Genomic DNA, 24,734 nt, shown 5'->3' with positions numbered 1-24,734 from the left:
ATGTTGTTCAGTGAAGAAGTACATCAGTTTTCACCATTAGAAACGTACAGGTAGGCAGTTGTGTGGTGCAAATTTAAGAACCTATGAAAATGTTTGTGATCCATTCAATGTGAAAATAACAATGTTTACATTAAGTCAAAGGAATGCCTCATTTGAAATCCCTCCATCAGGTACTCGGTACTCCCATAGAATCCATTATGGCCACAGAGGACAGGCAGACATTCAATGACAAACTCATGGAAATCAATGAAAAGATTGCTCCCAGCGTTGCTGTGGAAACGGTGAGTGTGAACAGAGCTTTCATCAATCTTTGTAATGATTCTGAAAGGAGGTCATGCCAAATCAGGTTTTTTTTCTACCTTTTCTAATTTCTTTATTCTGTGCCATTGATGATTGCATGCTTTTAGTTTATATTGATTTCAGCATACCAGCAAATATTTGGTAAATTATGTTTTACATGTTGTAATTATGTCTTGATGCCATAGTCTCCTTTTCAGACAATATGAATGTATGTACACAATGACATTAACGAGCTCCATATTAGAAGAGAGCCACTTTTCACATGCTACTCTGTAGGGTAGATGCTTTTCTGCACAGTATCCAGAAAGGTCAAATGTAGTGCTAAAGAGTTAATCAATTTCCACTCCCACTACTACACGACAACATCCAAAGTATTCATTCAAGTGTCACTTGTAATGCTGTTTTAATCATGTTTCATGTTCTATACCACTTGACTTTACACTCAATATTGCCGTTTTGTTCTTCTTATAAAAATTTCTCTGATTCAGTTATTATATTGCCCATTGAGATTGATGAATTAAAGATAGGACAGTATTGATAATGAATCATTATTGAGTGCAGAAACTATGCATATATATTCTTCTGCGCTGCGAGAACTTTGTAATGTTGTCTTGCTGCACTGTCCTAAATAATTTACATTGATGAATATTGAATGAATATCAAATCCACAAGACATATCAATCTACTATCCTAATTTTCTTAACAGAAGAAATAAATAAGATGTGCATTAGTCATCTTCAGTGTTTTGTGTGGGTAAATGATGCATATTCTAAAGTATGGGCTCTTTTTGTCCTGTGCTGTGCCAACACATGTGATGCAGGTGCCTGATGCAGTTGCTGCAGCGGAAAAGATTGGCTACCCTGTGATGGTGAGGGCAGCATACGCACTCGGAGGCCTGGGGTCAGGGGTTGCAGAGAATGAGGCAAAACTGCTGGACATAGCACGGCAGGTGAGAAACACTCAGTTTACTGCAGGGTAGGCAGTCTGGCTAACTATGATGTGTGCTTCTTTTGTAGAAGAGGAATTTGAAGTAATTCTGGAAATTGCTTTTAATTCAATAAATGAGGTAACTCCATTCATGTTAAGTTCAGACATTTGTGATTAAAAACTGCTAAAAAACAATGAAAATAATAAGAAAATACAGGACATTTTTAATCATAACTTCCAGAATATTCCTAGTTATGTCACAAGTGAGGTACATGTATTACTGGAAAGGTTCGATTTTGCTCTATCTGATGATGGACTTACTTTGCAATGTTTAAAAATGGCGCTTAGCTCATTTTGCAATAGAACTCTTCAAATGACCAGCACGATATGGACAGTATGTTGTTAGATGGGACGTGATGAGATGAGACAAGAGAGGACAAGGACACTGCTTTCAGCAACTTGGACCTGGGAGACCTGTCTGGTTGGATTAGGAGTGCATCATTCCAGTAATTGTTCACAGTTGGGGAGAGAGGGATTTTCATGGAGCTGTTGTGGCTTAGTGGTTAGAGACCATGGGCTCTCAATCAGGAGGTCCCTGTTCAAGTCCCCAGGCTGTGATGGTTGTGCCCCAGGGCAAAGCACTTTATCCTCTTGCCTAGCTGCTTACAAGTGTCCATTGCTTCCTGAACAACCATGTAAAACAAATCAATTCAAGTCAATTTGATGATGACCAAGATGACCTGAAGACAAGATGGCACAGATGGTGTCAAAACTGCTGTGAAGCTAAGAGTACATGGAGTCAAAAGGATCTTTGGCTCTGATTTCTGCAGAAAATGCAGGCTGATTATATATATATATATATATATTTTTTTTTTTTTTTTTTTTTCAATGGGGGGGGGGGGGCGATGGGAAGCGGTGGTGATAGTTCACAGATTTGGTGTCTTTTCTTCATGGTGACGATGTGATGCTACAATGGATGTTATCCTTTCCTATGCAGGGTCTGGCGCTGTCCAATCAGCTGCTGATCGAGAAGTCGCTGCTGGGATGGAAAGAGGTGGAATATGAGGTGGTCCGAGACGCGGCTGACAACTGTGTGACGGTTTGCAACATGGAGAACTTTGACCCCCTTGGAGTCCACACAGGTAAAATAAAGGGGTTATGTCAAGATATGAAAAAAAACAACAACCAAGCATTAGTAAAGTCAACTTTCTTTTCCTGACATTGTAAATCATTGGGTGTGGAAGCTCTAGGGTTAAGATACTCTCTGGTATTATCTTAGCCATATTTTGAACATCATTGACAAAACTGAATTTATGCGAGAGAAAGCCAAATTTTAAGCGAGAGAAAATATGTCTTGATCTGGAAACACAAAGCTAGAGCGGGAGAAATTCAAACTCGTTTGGGAGAGCGGGAGATTTTGAGAAAAAGATCTCAAAGTGTGAGATTTCCTACCAAAAGTGGGATAGTTGTAGTGTCTGAGTGTAGTCATACCTTTGACCACGCCCCTCCCCGCTTCCTCCTCTCCCCAATACCAGGTGATTCCATCGTTGTGGCCCCCAGTCAGACTCTCTCCAACCAGGAGTATCACCTTCTGCGCACCACCGCCATCAAGTGTGTGCGCCATCTGGGCATCGTCGGGGAGTGCAACATCCAGTACGCCCTCCACCCGTCCTCCCTGGAGTACTGCATCATCGAGGTCAATGCCCGCCTCTCTCGGAGCTCTGCCCTGGCTTCCAAGGCAACGGGGTGAGTTCTCTTAGGGGAAGAGTTACAGTAAAAGACATATATATAGTGAGTGTATTTTTCATGAATCGGGACTTCCCAACGATTTTGCAAGTGGTTAAATTTGCGATCGTGGAGTACAGTAATGAATGGAAAAATGCATGCGTGCATGTCACATTAATGTCAGGATCAGAGTCAGTATTTTTGTGTGCCTTTAAAGCCCAAACAAAGTTCTGGTGCGCCTGCAAAAGTTGTCAAATTTCGCTCCCAAATGTGAACGTATGGTTAGGAAATGTGCAGGATAACGATGTTATAACAAGATATTCGATGGGTAACAACGAAAATGCGAAATATTAACCAAAAAGGTTCAGTCTCAGAACTTACCTGAACGGGGTCAGGCTAAACTCGGACTCGGGGATAACTCGGCTTCGCTTTGACGGCGGGATGAGTTGTAACGGTTGTCTGTCTGATTGTACAGTGTTGTCCTATGGGAGCGGCCTGTATAAACTAGCGCTTCGTGTTCTGGCTACTCGCAGTAATGGTCCGAGTTGTTACAACGCGCGCATCAAAAACCTCTTTTGCGCGCATGCAAAATTAGTGTGCGCCTATCAAGCACCTCTAAAACAATCAAAGGCGCTTGATAAACAACAACAAAAACTCCAAAGACAGCGCGTCTCAGCAACTGAGGACCGCGCGCTGTCATTTTTGTTTTGTTTGTACAGGATTACGTTAGCACGCACTTTCCTGTCCATTCAGTTAGGCCTCATTTGGTATTATGCAGCTGGCCAGTAGAATGTGGCGATCACGAACAGCGTGTGAATTGTCTGAAGTAGGGTCGAATTTTTCCCGAGACCGAGTTAGTCTGGAGCCTTCTGGAATAAAAGTCGGTTTTCCTACTATTATTATTTTTCTCAAAATTCTCCAAACCGACTCATCATTCTGGCAAACCGCGTCAGCCAGGTAAGTTTCTTAGTGGAGTCTTTTGATATATTGCAAGAAAAAATGAAATGGTGCTAGACGGGTTCTCAAGCACTTACCGAAACTTAGTTTTCACTTTAAATCTGCGAATAGCGCCTGACTCATGAGATTTGCAAGAATAAAAACCTTGCAAAATATTTGGTGTATACAGAACCTCCAGCGTAATTTTGTTCTGATTGAAAATAGTGAGAAAAAAAAGAAGAGCAAAGATTGAGGAGTAGGAAAACATAAAAATACTTTAAAAAACACATTTAAAACATCATCTTACCTATTATGATTTGAAAATCAATTTGAATTTTTTATTTTTACTGCACCTGCACAGCTCTTTTCGTGAATTGTGGGCAATGCTGTCCACAGTCCCATACATTGAGTTTTATGTTGGAAGCTCTGCATCTCTTTTAATTGCTTGAATGTGCTGCCATCTTTTCCAGATACCCCTTGGCTTTCATAGCAGCCAAGTTGGCACTGGGTGTATCGTTGCCAGACATCAAGAATGCCACCACCCAGTCCACCACGGCCTGCTTCGAGCCCAGCATGGACTACATTGTGACCAAGATCCCCCGCTGGGACCTGGACCGCTTCCACGGCACCTCAAACCAGATTGGCAGTGCCATGAAAAGTGTTGGGGAGGTGCGAGCCTTCGTTTGATTTTGAGTTTGATTTCATTTTATTTTTCCATTTTTCAAAAAAAAAAATAACATTACAAAGAAACCTTCAAAGTATAATTATACATTGAAAAATGATATGCATACAAATTCATACAATATGCATATTACAAAGAAACCTTAAGCGGATGATTGTACATTGAAAAATATTATGCATACAAACTAATACAATATGCATAAATTGTCATGCTTAAAATAAACAATGAAATCATGTATTATTAAATAAAATTATTACATAGAAATGCAGGATACCACAATCTTAATAACTGAAAGCTCGACTTTGATGGTGGCCATATCTTTGTAACATCCATATCCTCACAAACAAGTGCCCTCTGTAATATCCAGAAAGTTGAGACAATATGACTTTAAATGTTTCTCTCTTTTTTCCCTCTCAACTAAATACCCCCATATGGGAGAACTGTGACAAGGCTTCAAAATATTGCATATGTTTGTGTGACATAGTATACGAATAATTTATGAGTTGTGAGTGCATAGGGCACGAATATCGCACGAGGCGCGAGATGAGCCACTGGTCTATTCAACAAGGCGCGTAGCGCCGCATTGAATAGACCAGTGGCGAATCTCGCGCCGAGTGCAGTTTTACGTGCTCCAATGCACGAACAAAATCATAAATTATTCGTTTTATACAACACCTTGTCCACACTCACAATACAAAATTAGCGACCGCCAACTCAGGAAGGCCCAAAAATAAATGTAACAATTAGGCAGAGAATTGTAAACCACCCTGTGTACTGCTTTCAAACACTCGTCATGATTCGACCACACAGTCACAGGAATCACAAACTCCGCAGGGTCTATACCCATTCTACGCTAACGTTAGATCGAGTTAGGCCTGACTGTTAGGCCGATCTGAGATGTCGGTAGATCTAGTAGTAGGTCTAGACTTTGTCTATTTCCGAAAATGATTTTGTATAAAAACACAGAAAAATAATCAAATTATGGTTTCTCAACTTGAAATGAAGTCTTGATTTTGGGATCACTGTGGTCCACGTAGCAGATCAGAGTCAAAAGTAAAAACACAGCAGTAGGTGCAAAGGCCGCGATACATGCAACAAGCTAGGTAAAGTAACTGCGCGTACACGTTAACGTTGCAGTACTCCGCCGCGCCTGGTCTGTGAGACTTACCGGCAGCGCAGCGCAGCCGGCCAGAGGCAGCACGTACACTGTACAATGTAGTTTGCTGGCGCTTTGCTACGGGTGTGAGCCACAGAACTCTGAGCGGCCATGCATTAGTAGCCCCCCGCGAAGCCGTGCTATAGTACCTTCGAGCCGTGCAATAGGCCCATGCCAGGGGCCTATTGTATGGCTGTCACTCTCAATGAGTTTGATAGGTATTTTCTATTAAATGTCATGTGACATGTTCTTGGCCAATCAGAATTCGACATCATTCTGAGGTGTTGTATAAAAGATAATCCAGTACAGACATTGCCGCTAGCTGTCAATACTATCTAGTAGCATGTGATGCTGATGGGATATGAGGAATAGGTGCTTTAGATTCTAGCTGATACTACTGCTCTTTTCCTGATATTTACTTTCATAATTTGAAATGTTTTCAGATTAAATATATCTTTTCTTTCTTTCTTGACTTTCTGCTGAGAATAGAATAAAGCAGATCAGAACTGAACAACTTATTCCAGCATGGGCATAGCAAATAAGTCTTGATACCCTTTTTCTCTTAAGCGTCAATGCATTGTTGAGTACAATTACTGTCATCTACTGCAGCTGGCGTAGTTTTACAAGATTGCAAAGTTTCAAAACAGCATAACTTTACAAACTATGTCCTATCAGCGGGAAAAAGAAGTAGTTCTAATATTTGAGAATGCTTATCTGACCAGGTAATGGCGATTGGACGAACCTTTGAGGAGAGTCTCCAGAAAGCCCTGCGGATGATCCACCCGTCCATCGAGGGCTTCAGTCCTAACCTCCCCAATGGCAAATCGCTGAAGGGCTCCCTTGAGGATGAGCTTAGGGTGCCCTCAAGCAACCGCATCTACGCTGTTGCCCAGGTAAATGAAAACATTGAAGATAATCACAGTAAAGCCTTATGGAAGAGTCCAGAACTTATGTATATTATAACATTTTGTTCACATGTTTAGTTGTATTTTTTGTTACAGAAAATAGAAGAAATGCTACTGTTCTGACCACTTTCAAACCCACGAATAGAGCCATTACTCAGTACCTAGTCAGTGTAGATGATTTCTGGGGATGTTACTGAGTTCTCAATCATTGGGCTGGGGCAGGGGACTGGTAGAATTTGAAGGAGAGTGAAACCTAAATATCTCCGTCCATTGAGTGAATGCGGCAACATAAGTAGAACACACCAGCAAAGTTTGAGGAAAATCAGACAATCTGCTCAAAAGTTATGAATTTTTAAAGTTTTGATGCAGCCGTAGCTAGATGAGAAGACTATTGTATCTGGAGAAAGAAAATGCAGAAATAAACCGAACTAAACCAATCCAAACTAGAAGATAAACCCAGGCCATGTGACCAAATCATGACTTCCTATGTTTTCAAACTGTCTTTGTTCCTTTCCAGGCCATGAAAGCTGGGTTTTCTGTAGACAAGATCCACGACCTGACGGCCATAGACAAGTGGTTCCTCCACAAGCTGGACAGAATCATGCACATCAGCTCCAACCTCCAGAATTTCTCTGTGTGAGTACTGTGTAGATTATCATCAGCCTAGTCTTCTTTCAAGGCTGAGTCAGCTACCATTCCTTTATGATCTTCCCCAAAATCTCTCTTCACAGAAATCTGTAGCTTTTAATAGCCAAGTTGATTCTGATATGTTTATATGTACGGTTGATATTTGTGCCATAGTTGTAACATAGATCCAAACCTAACGTTTGCCTCTCCCTTCCCTCCTCCTTTTTGTTTTGGTCTCCAGGGAGACAGTGCCGCGTGAAAACCTTGTGGAGGCCAAGGAGGCGGGATTCTCCGACCTCCAGATCGGCAGGAACATCGGGGTCAGCGAGACGGAGGCACGCAAGCTGCGGCTGTCTCACGACATCTTCCCCTGGGTGAAGCAGGTGGGGGAGTGAAAACACCTTATTAAGCCTCGTTCATACACAGGAGTTAATTTGTTTTTGGATCACAATGAGAAAACCAATTTCATTTGAATTTATAAAATGAAAAGAAAAAAAAAGAAGAAAAGTGCTGGATTGATTTTTGCATTGTGATGTGTATCATGGAAGTTGACAATTTTTTCTGTTCGTTCACAGAAATTAATATTTTTGCAACAATCAATCATTAAAAATCTTTAACCTCAGTCTGTTGTGTCTGAAGACGAATTGTGTGTGCCGATGTACATGTACAGTTAATGTCGCTTTAAAGTTGCCAAGCTCCTTTCGTGGCACTCAAATGCAATGATTTCCCCTGTCCCAGACCTGTCTGGAAATTGACAGATAAACCAACCCCAATGTAACAATTACACAGCCCACGATGCATGCTAGTGGGTACATGAACCAAATGTCAGTGAAGTCATGACACGAAGTAATGTTTGAGGATGCATTGTGTTCATACTGTACTTGAACACACTACTCAGTGGCTTTATGAATGAGAAGACTGCCTTTAATTGCATGCTTATCATAAGGAGTTTAAAGACCCAATAATGGAGGGACAGGAGAAGGTCGTAATGGAAATCAATCTTCAATCGCTCCCCACCAGGGGTACTTAAAAAACCACGAATAGTGCAGTCGTGCTACAAGTAGAATAGAATATCCATCAGCAGAGTATTACAATATTGTACAAGTGCATTCAAGCATACACTTGTCAATAACATGCAATTTCAATTGAAATTCTTTAGCTTGATGTCTACTATCATGGAATGTAGTGAAAAAAATGTGTACAATTCATTGCTGGGATTCCAAAATATATGCAAGTTTGGTCAACCTTTCCATTGCATAGTATCATCCTGCAAATTTTATCGAGAACTTTAATGAGAATGGCAAACCTTTGATTAAGTTTCCATTTCTTTGCCCACAGTCCTGTATGTGTCTGCTGATATTATGTCAGTAATCTAAGATGTTTTTAACTGATTCCATCTTGTTAGATTGATACCATGGCAGCAGAATATCCAGCCAAGACCAACTATCTTTACTGCACGTACAATGGCATGGTGAGTATAATTATACAAAAATGGGACAAAATGGCATAATTAGTCTTTCTTTTTTTAAGTGTAATCATGGTGTTAGCATCATGAAAAATACCTCATTTGTTCCTGTATATGGCATAAATACTTCTTTCCAGGAAGTACAATAGGACATCAATACAACAAGGTCACATATTGTGAGATACCAGATAAAATTTGCAGGTCCATTCCTTTAATGTTCTTTTGTATTAAACCCTGATATAACAAGATATTTGTGACATGGAGGAGATGTCAAGCCCATTACAACAAGGATTCACCTAATATCATTTGTGTAAAGTGTAGAACTCGCTACTTTGAATACTGTATACGCCATGTAAATTAATCAAATCGGACAGAACTTCTGAGATCCATGGATAAGATCATATAAATGTACACTAAAATGTTTCCTATGGCAAGAAATAAGTATAGTCTGACCCTTGTCAGAGATAGTTGCTTTTATTTACAGGAATGTGAACAATTGTGACTATTAGCAACCAAATATTGTATAGTCCTAAGATCACACAAAAAGGACATTGAATCGCTAAGCTGTGTAGGGAAGTAATATTCAGCTGTTCAAAGTAATGTATTATTGCTTTCTTTTTTAAAGCAACATTTTGAGACAGAATATACATTGTATGTTTTCTGTTCATTTTGTTGTCCATGACAACTGCAGGAGCATGACCTGTCTTTTGATGACAGAGGGACAATGGTTCTTGGTTGTGGACCGTATCACATCGGTGAGGATTTAATTTCAGACCTATCTTCAGTGGACTTCAGAAGTAGGGTAAAAGGAGAATGAAACCCCTTTTCCCTTTTCAGTAAAATTTTGAGAACAATCGGACAGTGCATTCAAAAGTTATACATTTTCAAAGTTTCAATGTTCTTTTAGCGTTGTACATACATTACATAATGTCATGGACTATAATAGTCTTCACATCAACGATGGTTGCACAGAAACTTGATGAATTTGATAATTAGAGGCTCCACAAGGGTTTGTAACCTAAAGCTAGCTACAGCATGAATGGAATTGTAGTTTGATAGCTAAGTTAAAGTAAGAAAGACGGTCCCAAATATAGGAAATCTGTTGGTAAAAAGTATACATGCAAATTGACTATGAGGGCAGTAGTCACGGTGAATGAAGATGTATAATCAGTGCTGTAGTGATATGCAGGGGGAAAAAAGAGGATATAGGTACCCAATCTCATTCCACCTTCCCTGCCCCACTGTATCTAGGGAGCAGTGTTGAGTTTGACTGGTGTGCTGTGTCCAGCATACGGTCACTGCGCGAGATGGGACGCAAGACGGTGATGGTCAACCATAACCCAGAGACGGTCAGCACAGACTTTGACGAGTGTGACCGGCTCTACTTCGATGAGCTGTCCCGAGAAAGAGTACTGGACATCTATCAGCACGAGGTAAAACAACTGCAGCCTGACAGTGAAGTCTTTATTTAAGGGCTTTTTTGATATGCACTACTGCATGAAGTAATAATGGTTACAGTAATTTCATTTATCCATTTATTAGTTCTTGGTAGCATATCTCTACCACATACTCAAAATGCGTTATAACTTATATCTGCTCTTTTCTTTAATCACGTTTCACCAGTGGCATGCTTTTTCTACTCTCTTGGATCATTCCAATGATGTTGCTTTTTCCTGGGGCACAAATGCTAAGCCCTACAACAATATCATCTTGGGTCCTACTTGGTACCCATTAACACGCCTTGCTTGTGAGGAGTCATTGCACACGGAGTGTCCTTCTCTTTTTACGCAGGTGCTGTGGTAGGGACTTGAACCTAGCACTTCCAAATTTATAACATGAAATGCAAACCACTAGACCACAATACCATCATGAAGCATTGCATTTGCTCTTTACATGATGCCTCTTAAAGGCGCATAGACCCAGTGGGTGCGGGGGCGCTGTTGATGATTCTGCCCATCACCGTTAGCATTGATACGAAGATTGCCAAAGTTGAGCTGCCATCAAGAGTAAAGCGCTGGGGTGTTGTTGGGTAACATTGCCTTCGTTGTCTTCTCTGCGCATCACATGGTCTGTGGTAGTGCCAGGGTGCATGCATATGTGCTTCTTAGTATGACATCACAAAAGAAGTTTGCTAAAGCTGTCATTCCCCTCAGCCGAATTATGAGCTGAACTGTGATCGGACCACTGACTACAGTGGATCGGACTTCTTCGGACTCATGGAAATGGGTCACAGCGTAAGGGCTGAAGAGGAGTCAATAGCAAAGGTCTCTATAGGGAACTTCGCTGTGCGCCTGCGTACGCATTCGACTGAACCACTGGGTCCAAGTGCCTTTGATATTCACTTGTACACTCTGTAGGGCTGCACCGGTATGATCATCTCCGTCGGCGGACAGATCCCCAACAATCTTGCCCTGCCGCTCTACAACGACGGTGTGAACATCCTCGGGACCAGCCCCCTGCAGATCCATGCTGCTGAGGAGAGGTAAGATGGGTTGCCATAGCAATGATGATGATGCAGATGGTGGTGATGGTGGTGGTATTGGCAGAGGGTTTGAATGGTAGTGATGACTGTGACGGTGATTGTAATGGTGATGAGTTTGGTGGAGGCAACTGTGAAAATGTCTTCAGTTTTGGGAAGCACTGATTATGGTGATTATGATGATGATGGCGGTGATGTCAATCAGTGTTGGCAGTACTGGTAATAACAATGATGACGATTCTAATGTCTAAGGATTAGATGTTATGAATGTCTTTCAATGGTGTTAATCATGCTTGTACCAATGGAATGAATGTGAAGTCAATGATAAGGGTGTAATTTGTGATGCCATTGTTATTCAGCAGTCATTATTAACGACAGTTATGACGGTGATGGTTGTAATTGTTGTGGTAATTGATAATGGGGTACCATCAGTGAGGATTAAAATGATGAGAACATGTATGTGCTCAAAATGTTAATGATAGGTGTGTTGATAATGTTGTATTGAGATGATATTGCTTCCTCTTCAAAATGTAATTTTGTGATAACTTTGATAATGAGGATGGTCAATTTACTTAGAGCTATTGATGAAAGTCGATGAGATGATAATGACTTAATGTCAATGAATATGAATTCTATGATACTGAGTTTGGTTGTTATGATGATGGTGGTTTTGATTATATTGGCCTTTGTTAAAATGATTTTATTAATGATTATGTTTTTATGGCAATGATACCAATGACAGTATGACGGTGTAGCTCTTTATTGCAGATAAAATATGGTTTATTCACTCATACTCATTTTTTCAAGCGTTAATTGGAGGATTGGAATATATAGAGGCAGTCATCAGGCTTGCTGACAATTTCACGCTTTTTGTGGAGTGGTGATGGTTGTTGTGCAGATAGTGAATGGAAACAAAAATATGTTATCGTCCACCACTGTGGATGATAACATAATGATAGTGGATGATAATGGCAGTTTCTTTAGATATAAATACACAGGAGACATAATGATTAGATATAATAGCAAAAGGGGAAAAGAATTGTCCTATTCCAAGACGATCATTGTTTTTCTTTCTGTGAGCTCGGCTGTGATGAATCAAGTATCTACATATCCACAAAAATCATTGTGTTGAAACATCCGTCCTTATTCTGAGCTGAGCTTGGGTTAAATCTATAAAAATGAAAAAAAAAGAAATCTTGCCAAGCAGAACAGCAGTAATGACCTTGTTTAGGGCACCCTTCCTATAAAAAATGGCAACATATATTTGAAAAAGTTACTGATGAAACGATAAATGTATATGACATATATTAAGCAAGTTGGGATTTCCAGACAGTTTCGCGAGTGGTTAAATTTGCGTTTGTGGAGTTTAGTCTGAATGTAGAAATGTATGCTTACATGTCACATTCATGCCGTGATAAGAATAAATATTTTCGCATGTTTTTAATTTCGTGAATAACATGGTACTAGCGAAATTTGTGAAAAATTAAAACCTTGTGAAATATTTGGCATATACAGTACATCTTTTGTAATACCCTGACAGGAATAGACTTTTTGCAGATTATATATTGTATGTATATTGTACATGTGGAAATAATCTTTAATTCCGCCAGTGTGTTGAACCAATGTGTTTCCAGTTCAAGGTGTAGACTTTGTTGATGTGTTCTTCTAATGCATTCACTGCTCCCTCCGTCTATGCTGCAGTTCTTTTCTCTCCCTTGTGGTGTTACATTTTGTATTTCTCATTTCGTGTAAGTCTTTGTCATTTTCTCTGGTGTATGTCTGCGTGTATCTTCCAATCGATGTATTTGTGTGTCTTTGTGTGTCTGCATTTTGTAGGATGAGAATGTAGTTTCCTTGAACACTATGCTGCCCTACTTTGGCAAAAGGAAGCAAGTGACATACCATCCGAATTTGAGTTATTGATGTTTTCATAATTCACATAATGAGCTCTTCTTCCAGGCCAAATTTCATGCAGAAACACTCATCCTACTAAGAGATATGTTAGATAAGACATCATGATAGTCCATTGACGTCAGTGTAAATGACAGACACATTTTGCTCTTTTATGAGAAACGTCACTTTTGTCTCTTGCTTCCTTTTGCCAAAGTAGGGCATTATGGCTTAGTGGCAACTTGACGCCCTTATTATTCTTGCCCAACGATATGTCTACTTATCTGTCACTTATCCTTCATACTTTCACTTTCAGTTCTTCCTTGTCTCTCCTCATTCCTCCTCTACATGTACATCTGCCCATTATGATATGGAGATCAGGCGATTTTCTTTTATTGCTCCTCACCTATGGAGCTTTCTCCCATCAATCCTCTGTGAAATGGACAATCTTGAGCATGTCAAAGCTTCATTCAAGACTCACATTTTTTTGCCAGACATTTCATTGCTTTTAAAAGCCCCATTTTAGCAGAGCCTTTCAAACTAGAGTTACTGGGACAATGCCCAAGTGGTGTCCGGGTAATCTTTTTTACCCTGCCTGTTAAACGGTCCTGCAGAATGTTGCTTGGACATTGTCACAGTTACTTTTGCCAAATTTTACCCTAACCAGCTCGGGTAATGTGCTAAAATGGTCCCTGCAAAATGTTGCTCTGACATCGTCACAATTACTTTTGCCAAATTCTACCCTAACCAGCTCGGGTAATTAAATTACACCGACAACCCTTCTTTTAGAATGCTCGTGCGGTAAAACATTCCTTTGATATACTCAATACACGTGTGCAACAGTCGAAACAGAATGACACACCACTCGCCGATCACATGCATGGATTGTAACCACACCCCCTTTGCTCATGAACGGTGTAGGTTGTTACGGATACCTACCCAGAGAAGGTTTTCAGTGTGTGTGTGTTGATACGATAGCCCTCGCTCTCTCCTGCAGTTTTATTTCCCGAAGCAAGAAATTTTGTTCCCCGGACGTTGTTACGACGCTGTCAGGGTAAAGTCTGTTAAAACAGGGCCTAAGTCTCTATTTTTTTTTAAGATAATAAACAAAACAAAACAGATATGATAATGATGAGGTATAAAAGCTCTGAATCATCATTGTCATCATCATCTACTTGTATCTTTCTCCTCTTCTTTAACTATGACTTTATCACTATGACTATTTCTGTTCTACCCCTGTTGTCTCTACACTTCCCTCTCTAAACATTATCTTTGTCTTTTGCTTTATTTGTCTTTCTCCCTTGGTCACTCTGTCTCTTTTTCTCTTTTCCAAGGTCTATCTTCTCAGCCATCCTCGATGACTTGAATGTCGACCAAGCCCCGTGGAGAGCTTTGGCCTCACTTGTGAGTAGCTCTTTACAAACCAACCACACATTCAAGGCAAATGATTGCTTTTGTATCAAACCACTAGCAAAATACAGTGGATTCTCGTTATAATGAAGTCCTCGGGACTGGCAATTTTCTTTCGTTACATCGAAATTTCACTGTAACCAAACAAATAAACAATAAAGAACAAAGAGCGGATAATGTTGCTGCCTGAATTTTTACTTCGTTGTAACCAGAATTTTTATATTTTTGACTGTGTTGGTTATAACGGGATTGCACTGTAGCAGTTGTGGAATGTTTGCGTCTATTTTTAACAGTGTGAAAGACTGAATCATATGAAATCTGTTTGTGTACCATGTGGGTGAGACATGTTAATCATTGCATGCTGTAGGCACTTCTTCATTAAGACACATTAATGTTATTTAAAACCACAATATGATATGATTAGTGGGTTAATGATATTTGGGAATGTGAGGTCATTTTTTTGGTAGTTATGTAAGCCACACTGTGTTGGTGGTGTTCAGTACAAATTTTGAGCTTTTTATGTCATATTACAGCTATGGTGTACACCAAGTCCCCAAGGAGATGTGTCTTTTATATGTCATCAATCTTTCATGCTATTCTTTTTTTTTCACTTTTCTGCAGAGTCTTGTCCCCCCCAAAAAGAGTAATGCTTTTAAAAGGTGACAAGGGTGAACTTTTAGGGGTTTCTTGGGTTCTATCATATATCTGATTGTAATGGGACTTCTTCCATTCAGTATACACTAAAGTCAATTTTAACAGCGCAGTCACGTTTACTTCAATGTCTTCCACTTTCTCAGGGTTGCATGGTATGATATGACCTACATGCAAATATTTTGTTACTGTGAGCTCATGTTGGAGACCACTCCCCATCTGCTCGTAGTTAGGCATAAAGAAATATCAGGTTGTGATTTCAATAAAGTATTTCTACCCCATTTTTTTTTGCTCGCCCAGCAACACTATTTAGTGGCCGTATGCAGCTGATGGCTGCTATGGACAGGTGACCACTAAAGGCAGGTTTGACTGTACATTCACTTCTCTCATTTTTTTTTTCTCCCCCAGGATGAGGCACTGGAGTTTGCTGCCAGTGTGGGTTACCCATGCCTCCTTCGGCCTTCATTTGTCCTCAGGTGAGAAAGCACCACTGATGGTGTGTTTGTTGATTGTGAGTTTGATGCAGGTGCTGGTGCTGGTGCTGCTGTTGGTGTTGATGTTATCTCCCCACCATTTTTCCCACCTTCGTTTCCTGAAAAAAAGAATATACATGCGTATATATTATGTATATTTACCGCTTGCTGACTATTGCTAGCTACCTGGCACAAACCACGAGGGGTCGGCATCTTTCACCCGTTTTCTTGTGCGAGTAGGTTGGTGGACCATTTCAAGTATGACTGAAGTGGGATGTTTTATTTGTAACTCACACACTTGACCTTCTTTAATGTCCTATTGGAGGGATGGAGTGTTTTGCTTCTAGCGGCAACAGTGTGATTACATACAATACTGCTCAGCCAGACTGAGTCATTATATCCCCGCATACACAAAGTGTATGTGAGAAAGTGTTGCCATGGTAACCACAATATTCCCCAAACCTTGTTAAAGGGGAAGGCTAGTAACTGATCAGTGGGAATCAGTGAAAATGCTGGGAGATGATTGTTCCAATCCTTATGGGATTCATTCAAGAGTTCATTGTATCTATTGTGTGAAAATGATTTGCTTCAGAATGGTCTCATATTCAAGTAATGTGCAGTTTAATGCTTCCAGGTTAGCGTCCCTGGTCAGTGACGGGACATTAATCTGCACATTACTTGAATATGAGACCGTTCTGAAGCAAATCATTTTCACACAACAATAGATATACAATGAACTCATGAATGAATCCCATAAGGATTGGAACAATCATCTCCCAGCATTTCCACTGATTCCCACTGATCAGTTACTAGCCTTCCCCTTTAAGTGAACTACTTTCACAGTGTTTAAGCATGCGGTATGCGGTATGCAAACTCCTCTTACAGTTTTGAAGCAATTTTGATGAAACTTAGGATACATGATGACATTGAGGTGTAGATGTGCAAGACATGTTTTTTTTTTGTGATTGTCGAAGAAAGTGTTGCCATGGTAACCACAATTTTCTCAAAAACTCATTGAGTGAACTACCACAGTATTTGAGCAATTTATTTCAAATTTGGTATGTATAATGATCTACAGATGTAGTTATGCAAGACACACTTAGTGTTTGTACCTGACAAAGCATTGCCATGGTAACGACATAATTTCTTGAAAATCTTGTGGAGTGAATTACTTCCACAATTTTGAAGCAATGGAACTCAAATTCGGTGAACATAGTGACATTTAAGTGTAGATGTGCAAGACGTATATATTTTTTTGTGTGTTTGTCGGAGAAAATGTTGCCATGGTAACCACAGTTTTCCCCAAGCCTTGTGAAGTGAACTGCTTCCACAGTGTTTAAGCAATTTATTTCAAATTTGGTATTTACAATGTATAATGATCTACAGGTGTAGTTATGCAAGACACACTTTGTGTTTGTACCGGACAAGGCATTGCCATGGTAACAGTATACTATATTTTTTTGAAAATCGTGTGGTGTGAACTACTTCCACAATTGTGAAGCCATCAAACTCGCAAGGTACTCACAAGGTACTCACAAGGTACTACACACACACACACACACACACACACACACACACACACACACACACACACACACACATACACTCAATCAAACCCTGGTTCAATGTTTTTTTCATAGTAGTCTGGGTTGTGAGAGTGGGGGTTATTAATCACCTTTAGTGGTATTTCTAGTTTAGATTGGGAGGCAGATGCACTACAGACTATTAAAGCTAAATCATCGCCCTTCCTGAGAAGAGGGAAACTGCTACTGACATCCAGCTCCAACTCTCGATCAAGTTAATGGAGGAAGTACACTAATTGTACCGATCACTGCCTTCTATTGCTTGTCACCTTGTATCATGGCAAGTTTCGCAGGCTGTTAGCCTCAAATTGCATGACATAAAAGTGACTGTGACCAGGCCGAGGCGAACAGGAATGAAGATACAAGACTCGCTGATTCATTTCTTACGACGATAAAGAAACAGGATTTAGAATAATCTCATTGTCATTAATCTGGTATTTATAGAACAAGGTACATGTGTAATGTTCATGAAATTAGCATGATATTAGATTACAATTTAAGATTTGATTCCATACAGATCAACCTTGGCTGCTTGGATATATAAAAGTTCACTAAGTGTGGCCTGTAGTCCATGAACTTCTTTGTTTAACATAAGTAGACAATGGAGTCTCTAACCTCCAACCCTCTAGAAAATTGGAGACTTATCTCACAGAGTTCTTATCAATAGGGAGCTTTAGATTTTAGACGCGCGGACGTTCAAAGGAAAAAAACATGTTCTGAGCTTGCGCAGTAGCATGCGTAAAGTCAATCTATTTTTAGCTTGCGTCGCCTGAGTTGTTTACTACGCGTACTGGGCTATTTTCATGTCCGCACAGTTTGCGACGTAGAGAGCTACTTCATGCACTGTTCATATGGGGGCGCGATTTTATTTTTTATACGTTGCGTCCCAGGGTAATCTAAAGCTACTTTTCCACACGACGCAGGGAGAGGAGAACGTCCAGCGCACTCGTCATCTCAAACCGTCCGCGCGTCAAAATCTAAAGCTCCCTAATGTTTCTTGCTATGACATAAAAATGTTGCATTCTAGAAAAATCCATTATTGTATTCCTTTCAAATGAAGAAAATGCACTTAGTGCATGTATTTGCATGCTACACTAAAAATTCATTCATACAACCTTCTTTTCACAATTTAAGCTTATGAACATCAGAAATTTACATTAATTAATGCAAATGCAAGTAAAATTAAACTCTCAAAAGTGAGCAATTGAATTTCAAAATAATAATATAGAATTACAAATAATCAAAAACTTACTGGTATATGTATAGTGTATCTTTAAACAGTGAACAAAGTGAATCACAGGATTATATTCATTTACAAGTACATCAAAGAACATTTACTCAAAAGTGAGCAAAGTGAATTAAAGGACTTTGTAGAATTACTAGTACATCAAATTATGATTATCTACAAGTGAACAAAGTGAATTTACAAGATTATATACATATGCAAGTATATGGAAGAAGAATTACTCAAAAATGAACAAATTGAATTACATGATTATATACATTTGCAAATACATCAAAGAACATTTACTCAAAAGTGAACAAAGTCAATTCCAAGATTAGTTACATTTACAAGTACGTACAATTTACAAGCACAAGATTATATAGAATTACAAGTTCCTTGTAGAAAAGTTACTCAAAAGTGAACAGAGTGAATTACAGGATTATGTAGAATTATAAGTACACTATGAAAGAACAATTACTCAAGAGGTAACAGGGTGAGTTAGAGGATTATGTAGAATTATGTGTACAAAGAATCATTTCTCAAAAAATGATCTAAGTGTGATCACAAGATGGCTCATAAAATGACATGTTATACAAACATTTCAAGATTTTTACACAATAAGATATAAATGTGAGGGAAATTACATAAAGACAATATCACCATACTGCCATCAACCCTATTCTAATTGGGCTATTTGAAACCAAGTTTTTACTGAGGGGGGATCAATTTGACCCCCCTTCAGATTTTGTATGTACAACTTTACACTGTTAAAGCAAATGAAGATGACAAAAATTAGATGACTGAACAACAAGTAAGAGCAAAACTATGTAATCAGGAAATAAGTCCCACCTCCATCCTCCCCACCCCACCCCCAAGAAAAATTAGCTTAAATTGTTGAAAATGTCAAGAAAGTCTCTGGATTTGTAGAATTGTGAGAGCATAGAAGAATCAACTTATACGGAACAAAGTACATGGATAAGTAATGGACTGTAGAGCAGGCATCCAGTAGTATTTCTTCTTTTGTAGTATAAAAAAGAAAGAAAAACAAAGAAATGATTTCAAAGTTATGCAAATGTTGGAAGTAAAACTGACATGATTTTTTTTTTTTTGTCTTTAGGGTAATGTGTTTGTAAGTTTATCAATGTTTATTGTTCAGTTTAAAGCATATTTAGATATCCTTTTGTTGTGTGATTCAAACTAAAATAACTGATACAGCTTTGTGAAAGCAAGAGACCACAGCATTTTGATTCTTCGGTTCCAGCTAGACTGGTAAGGCATGATTGATTTGTGGATTTGACCGCATGCACTTCTCAAAATAGGCCCAGAACAAGTCTTGGCCATCAGGGTCCTCAGTCCAGAGCAGGTTAGGCCTGTCTCTGCTCAGAAAGAGTCTTACCAGGTATGGCAGCCGCTCGTCTGGTATGTCGTCCAAAAATACCAAGATGACTTTGTCAAGTCCTGTTTCATTCACATGCTCCAGAGCCACTCTGACCTTGGTGATGAACCAGGCATTATCAGCACAGTGGTTGCTAAGCAACAGGACAGTCTTGTAGCTGTTCTCGATGATGTGGTGGACAGCATCAATGTAATACATTGTAGCCCTGAAAGCTTCGTCGCCAAAGGCAACCTGTTGGAGATGGGGCATCCTCTCTTCCAGTGCAGGTTTCAGGACACTGTGAACCCAGTCGTCATCATCACCCTGGTACATAATGTTGAGCTGATACTCATAGTCATCTGTTTGTAGGTCTTCTTCTTGTTGCTCATAACCCAAGACAAAAAGCTTCAGGAGGAAGATCTTGTAGTTCAGCCACCAGCGTTTCCTGTAAATCACAAGTCCCAGGATGGTAACTATGACACCAGCAAAGATGAGACCAGATATGAGTGGCGTGTCGATTCCACAAAAGTCACTTGGATGAAATGCTTCAAGTGGAAGGTTCGCAAGTTGTTTGAAGGAAGATTCCGAGCATAGGGTTTCATTACTGGGGGAGGTATCAATGTTGGTTGTTTGGAGCCAGTTTTGGAACCACGCCAAGCTGCAGTCACAAATTAATGGGTTGGTGGATATATCAAGGCGGATAAGGGTCTCTGGGAAATATGTGTTTGCAGAAATCGTAGTGATCTGATTTACATGAAGGAATAACTTTGTGAGATTTGGTGTGTCAGTAAGGAGATTTTTCTCAAACAGAGTTAGCATATTCACCTGCAGAAGCAATCGCTGTAAGCTTCTCAGTTGTTCAAAAGAATGTGGATGGATTTTCTTGATTTGGTTTGAATATAGCCTTAGTTCTTTTAAGAGTAATAAACTAGAGAATATTCCTTGTGTCAAAACTGAGATTTTGCACTTGCTTAGGTCAAGCTTTGCAAGTTTATGCAATGGTTTGAACACCCAAGGGAACTCATGCAAGTTTGCTAAGTTATTTCCCCAAAGACTGAGGAATGTTAGTGATTCCAACCCAGAGAAGACAGTCAAATGTTGATGCACACTCACCAGGTCTGTGATACTCAACTTTGCTTTTGACATAATTAGTGTTCTCATAGATCTTGCATTTGTGAACTGACGCAGTGATGGGAGGATATAAATCCGTGTCATCCTCAAGTTTAGATAGTGAAGGTTTCTCAAACTTGCAAAGGCACCGTTCAGAGTAAGGTACACTTGAAAAGAAAGATCGATAACTTCTAAAGAAGTAAGCCTGATAAATGTGTCTTTCTCTATGGTATGGATGTGGTTTCCTGCCAATATTATAACACGCAAACTAAGCAATCCTGCAAACGTGTTATTATTTAATGACGGTAACATATTGGTTTTCATGTCCAGTTTGCGTAAGGAATCAAGATCCCATGGTCCTGTGATGTTGTTTATGCCATTTGAAAAAAGGTCCAAAGATTTAAGAGAGGGAGTGCCATGAAATACAAGGGGGTTTAAAGCTGTAATGCCATTTTTGGACAACAGGAGAGTTTTCAAATTCTTGGTACAGGCAAATGCACCAAGAGGCAAGTGTGAAAGGTGGTTCTTTTCCAGACTTAAGTACATAAGTGAACTCAATCCACAGAATGAAGCATTTGTGATTGAGACTAACCTGTTGCTCTCAAGGTCCAAGAAATGCAGGTTCTTAAACCCCCAAAATGCATTGCTCTGGATTTGAGAGAGTTTGTTTAACTGGAGACTGATTGCTTCTAAACTGGGGAAGTCTGCATGCTGGCCTGTGTTTGTGAGGGGTTGTAAAGTATAAATGTTTGCATTTTTAATCCATATTTGAGTGATGTTATAATTCCCCATGAAAGCTTTCATGTCAAACTTGAGGAGATTAGTATTGTTCAGATTGATGTGTTTTAGGTGGTGAAAATGGGAGAAGAGTTCTTGGGGAAGTGCAGAGAGTTTGTTGTCGGTCAGGTTAAGCTCGTTGATGGAACAGTCTCGGAGTGTGGCAAAACTCTCATTGTGAAGATGCACGATCTTGTTGTGGGTGAGATCAAGAAGTGATAGGTGGCGACAGGAAGAGAACTGAGTGAAGCTGATGTTTGTGATTAGGTTGTGGCTGAGGGAGATGTTCCTCAAAGCTTTAATGGACCCAAGAGCATTGTTTGGAATCTCGATCAGTCTGTTGTAGGACAGATCGAGGATTGAGAGATGGACATTGTTATGAAAAAGGGCATCTGGAAGTCGACTGATGTTGTTGTAACTCAGATCAAGCACTCGTAAGTCTAGGAGCAGCTCAAACGAATTTTCCTTGATCTGATTCAGAGCATTCCTTTGCAAGAGCAGGCTTTGGATCTTCTCATATGCAACAAATGAAGCGTTTGTGATGATCACAATTTTGTTGTATGATAAGTCAAGCTTGATGAGGTTGTCTGGAAGATTCTGAGGGACATCGGAGAGGTTGAGGTGAGAGCAATGCGTTTGAATTGAGCCTCCTGACTCTGAGAAGGTACACGTGGAAGGAGATTGTACCCAGTGGCCAGCAATACGTGACAAAGTCATCAGCACACTAAAAAACATGGCAAGAGTACCTCCAGCCATCATGATTTCCAGCTGAATCAGCACACACTGATTTTGATTCTGATGCTGTAGTCTGGGCCACACACAAAATTAACTGCATTAGGGTCAACAAAACACTGTAATAGACAAAAGTTTCCATGAGATCTTCTTGTAAGCTTGATTCATTTGTCCTCCATTTTCTCTGCTGGTTCCATGAGCTCTCTGAAAAGTGTGGCGAGGGAACAAAAACAAAAACATCATAAGTACGCACTGTAGACATAACTTCCAAATTCTTATAAGTCAGAAACTGGACCTGAAACTTATGTCAGTAGATGTTCCATCAATTAACAATTGGCTTCCTATGGCATCCTTCCGATGAAGGCATGTCCTTAATGTATAAAGTTGCTGGAAAGGGTTGGGGGGGGGGGGGGGGGGTCAATGACAATCTATCAACATGCGTGGGACCGGGCAATCCGAGAAATTCAGAGTCATCTATCATGCATTGAAAGCACATCAGTGCATGAAATTCCTGCACAACTTTACATAAAAGGACTATTCTGCCAGTGGAAGGATGCAAGCAGCAGCTGATTGTTAATCGGCAAAACGTTGTGTGACATAAGTTTCAAGTCCAGTTTCTGAGTTATAAGAATTTGAAGGTTACACTTTGACTGGATGAATAGTAGTCTACATTAATTAGTTCACACACTACATACAATTGCGTACATCCAGAAAGGTAGCATTGGTTATATGTTGTAGCTATCCTCCCAAACACGTATTCAACAATTCTTGTAATAGGTATTTGGAAAGATAAATATATTTGTTTGAAAAGTCAATGCATCTCAATTCCCCAGCATTGCATTTTAGGGATAATGAGCTTTACCTGAATTATAGTACTTACCTTTTTGTGATCTCTGTTGTCTGACCTTGTCATTCACAGCGACTTGACATTTAAGCTCCAGAATAAATAATGTCTCAAAAATCTACAATTTTCATTAAAACCAGTTATTTGAATGCCAGCTCTCATAAGAGAATCTCTTATACACCACTGTATCATATGTGATAACTTCCAGTAAGTTCTAGTCTCTGAAGTACGCAAATTTTGGGCAACACATGATTATTAGTATGAAAGTTTTATTTCTTTAGCCTAGTGTGCAACGACATTATGAAATAATTCATGCATGAAACTAACCTCTGACTCGTCCCTCAAAGTGCTAAAACCAAGGATGAGATCTCCAGTATCCTCTTGAAATAAACTGATTTTGACCTCAAGACAATCTCATCGTCGGAGTAGTACAAAACTCAGCTCTGTGGTGGGATGGACACAAGCTGGCGCTATATCGGTGAAAGACCTTGCCAGGTTGATGCATTGTTTACAAATTTATACATATCAGTCAGTATAAATATTCAGTCTGTTATGTCATGACTGTCAGTAGCTTCATGGTTTTATGAAGAAATGTTGAATGCACATGTTAGTCATTAATACGTGATATGAAATTGAAAGAAAAAAAAATTGTACATTTTCAAGTAATGTCGCAGAGATGTGATAAAATGGAGAAGCGTGGACAGCGTTCGCCAATCATGTCGTTCTGATGTGCAAAATGAAGAGGCTGTGTGCCGTGTGCCAAAAGTTTCTCATTGCCCAGATTTGGTGTGCTGAATACTGTATACCTTTTATGCCATATATATTTAGCAAGTCTAAAGTTTCGCGAATCAGAACTTCCCGATGATTTCACCAGTGGTTAAATTCGTGATCCTGGAGTCCTGTACCGAATGGAGAAATGCATACACTTATGTCACATTTGTAGCTTGATCAGAGTCAATATTTTTGTGTGTCTTTAATTTCATGAATAGCGTGTGACTCCCGAAATTTGCGAAAAATAAAAACCTCGCAAAATATTCAGCGTGTACAGTATGTAGCAGAGTGGGACAAAAATGAAGTCTCTTGACATTGTGATGGGAAACTGAAACAGTGGGATCAAAGAGAATGATAGAAACTTCATATTTTTAATAAAGTAGCTGCTAGTCCAGTTGATGAGAATTCCACAAAATTAACTTTCCTAGCAAATTATGAAAGAGCACTTGACTATTAAAGCGGACTAAGTAGGTAAATCTTACAGACATTTTTACCTCTATAATATTACCTCTAATATAATAACTTCACACTCGCCCACCATCTTTCACTCTCTCTCTCTCTTTCTCTCTCTCTCTTTCTCTCTCTCTCTCTCTCTTTCACACACACACACACACACATGCAGAGTCCCAGCATACACATTTTCAAAGTCTTTATAGTAGATACACACACACAGACATGCATATTCATGCTG

At 39.6% G+C, this 24,734-nt stretch overlaps 1 protein-coding gene across 1 annotated transcript in view; it reads left to right on the top strand.

Annotated features, from left to right (window-relative positions):
• LOC139722991 (carbamoyl-phosphate synthase [ammonia], mitochondrial-like) overlaps positions 1 to 24,734 on the top strand; it is an 88,303-nt gene that overhangs the window by 18,445 nt on the left and 45,124 nt on the right. The window contains exons 13-26 of the mRNA XM_071634269.1: positions 171 to 281; positions 1,121 to 1,249; positions 2,225 to 2,369; positions 2,763 to 2,973; positions 4,359 to 4,557; positions 6,449 to 6,619; positions 7,149 to 7,267; positions 7,500 to 7,641; positions 8,664 to 8,729; positions 9,415 to 9,478; positions 9,975 to 10,156; positions 11,081 to 11,205; positions 14,427 to 14,496; positions 15,562 to 15,629. Coding sequence (XP_071490370.1) covers positions 171 to 281; positions 1,121 to 1,249; positions 2,225 to 2,369; positions 2,763 to 2,973; positions 4,359 to 4,557; positions 6,449 to 6,619; positions 7,149 to 7,267; positions 7,500 to 7,641; positions 8,664 to 8,729; positions 9,415 to 9,478; positions 9,975 to 10,156; positions 11,081 to 11,205; positions 14,427 to 14,496; positions 15,562 to 15,629 — 1,802 coding nt within the window. The remainder of the gene's footprint in view (positions 1 to 170; positions 282 to 1,120; positions 1,250 to 2,224; positions 2,370 to 2,762; positions 2,974 to 4,358; positions 4,558 to 6,448; positions 6,620 to 7,148; positions 7,268 to 7,499; positions 7,642 to 8,663; positions 8,730 to 9,414; positions 9,479 to 9,974; positions 10,157 to 11,080; positions 11,206 to 14,426; positions 14,497 to 15,561; positions 15,630 to 24,734) is intronic.

The sequence above is a fragment of the Diadema antillarum genome, unplaced genomic scaffold, assembly GCF_040938485.1.
Source record: "Diadema antillarum isolate AM-2024a unplaced genomic scaffold, OU_Dant_1.0 scf00000179, whole genome shotgun sequence".
NCBI classification, from domain to species: domain Eukaryota; kingdom Metazoa; phylum Echinodermata; class Echinoidea; order Diadematoida; family Diadematidae; genus Diadema; species Diadema antillarum.
This window is presented reverse-complemented; position numbering and strand designations above follow the sequence as displayed.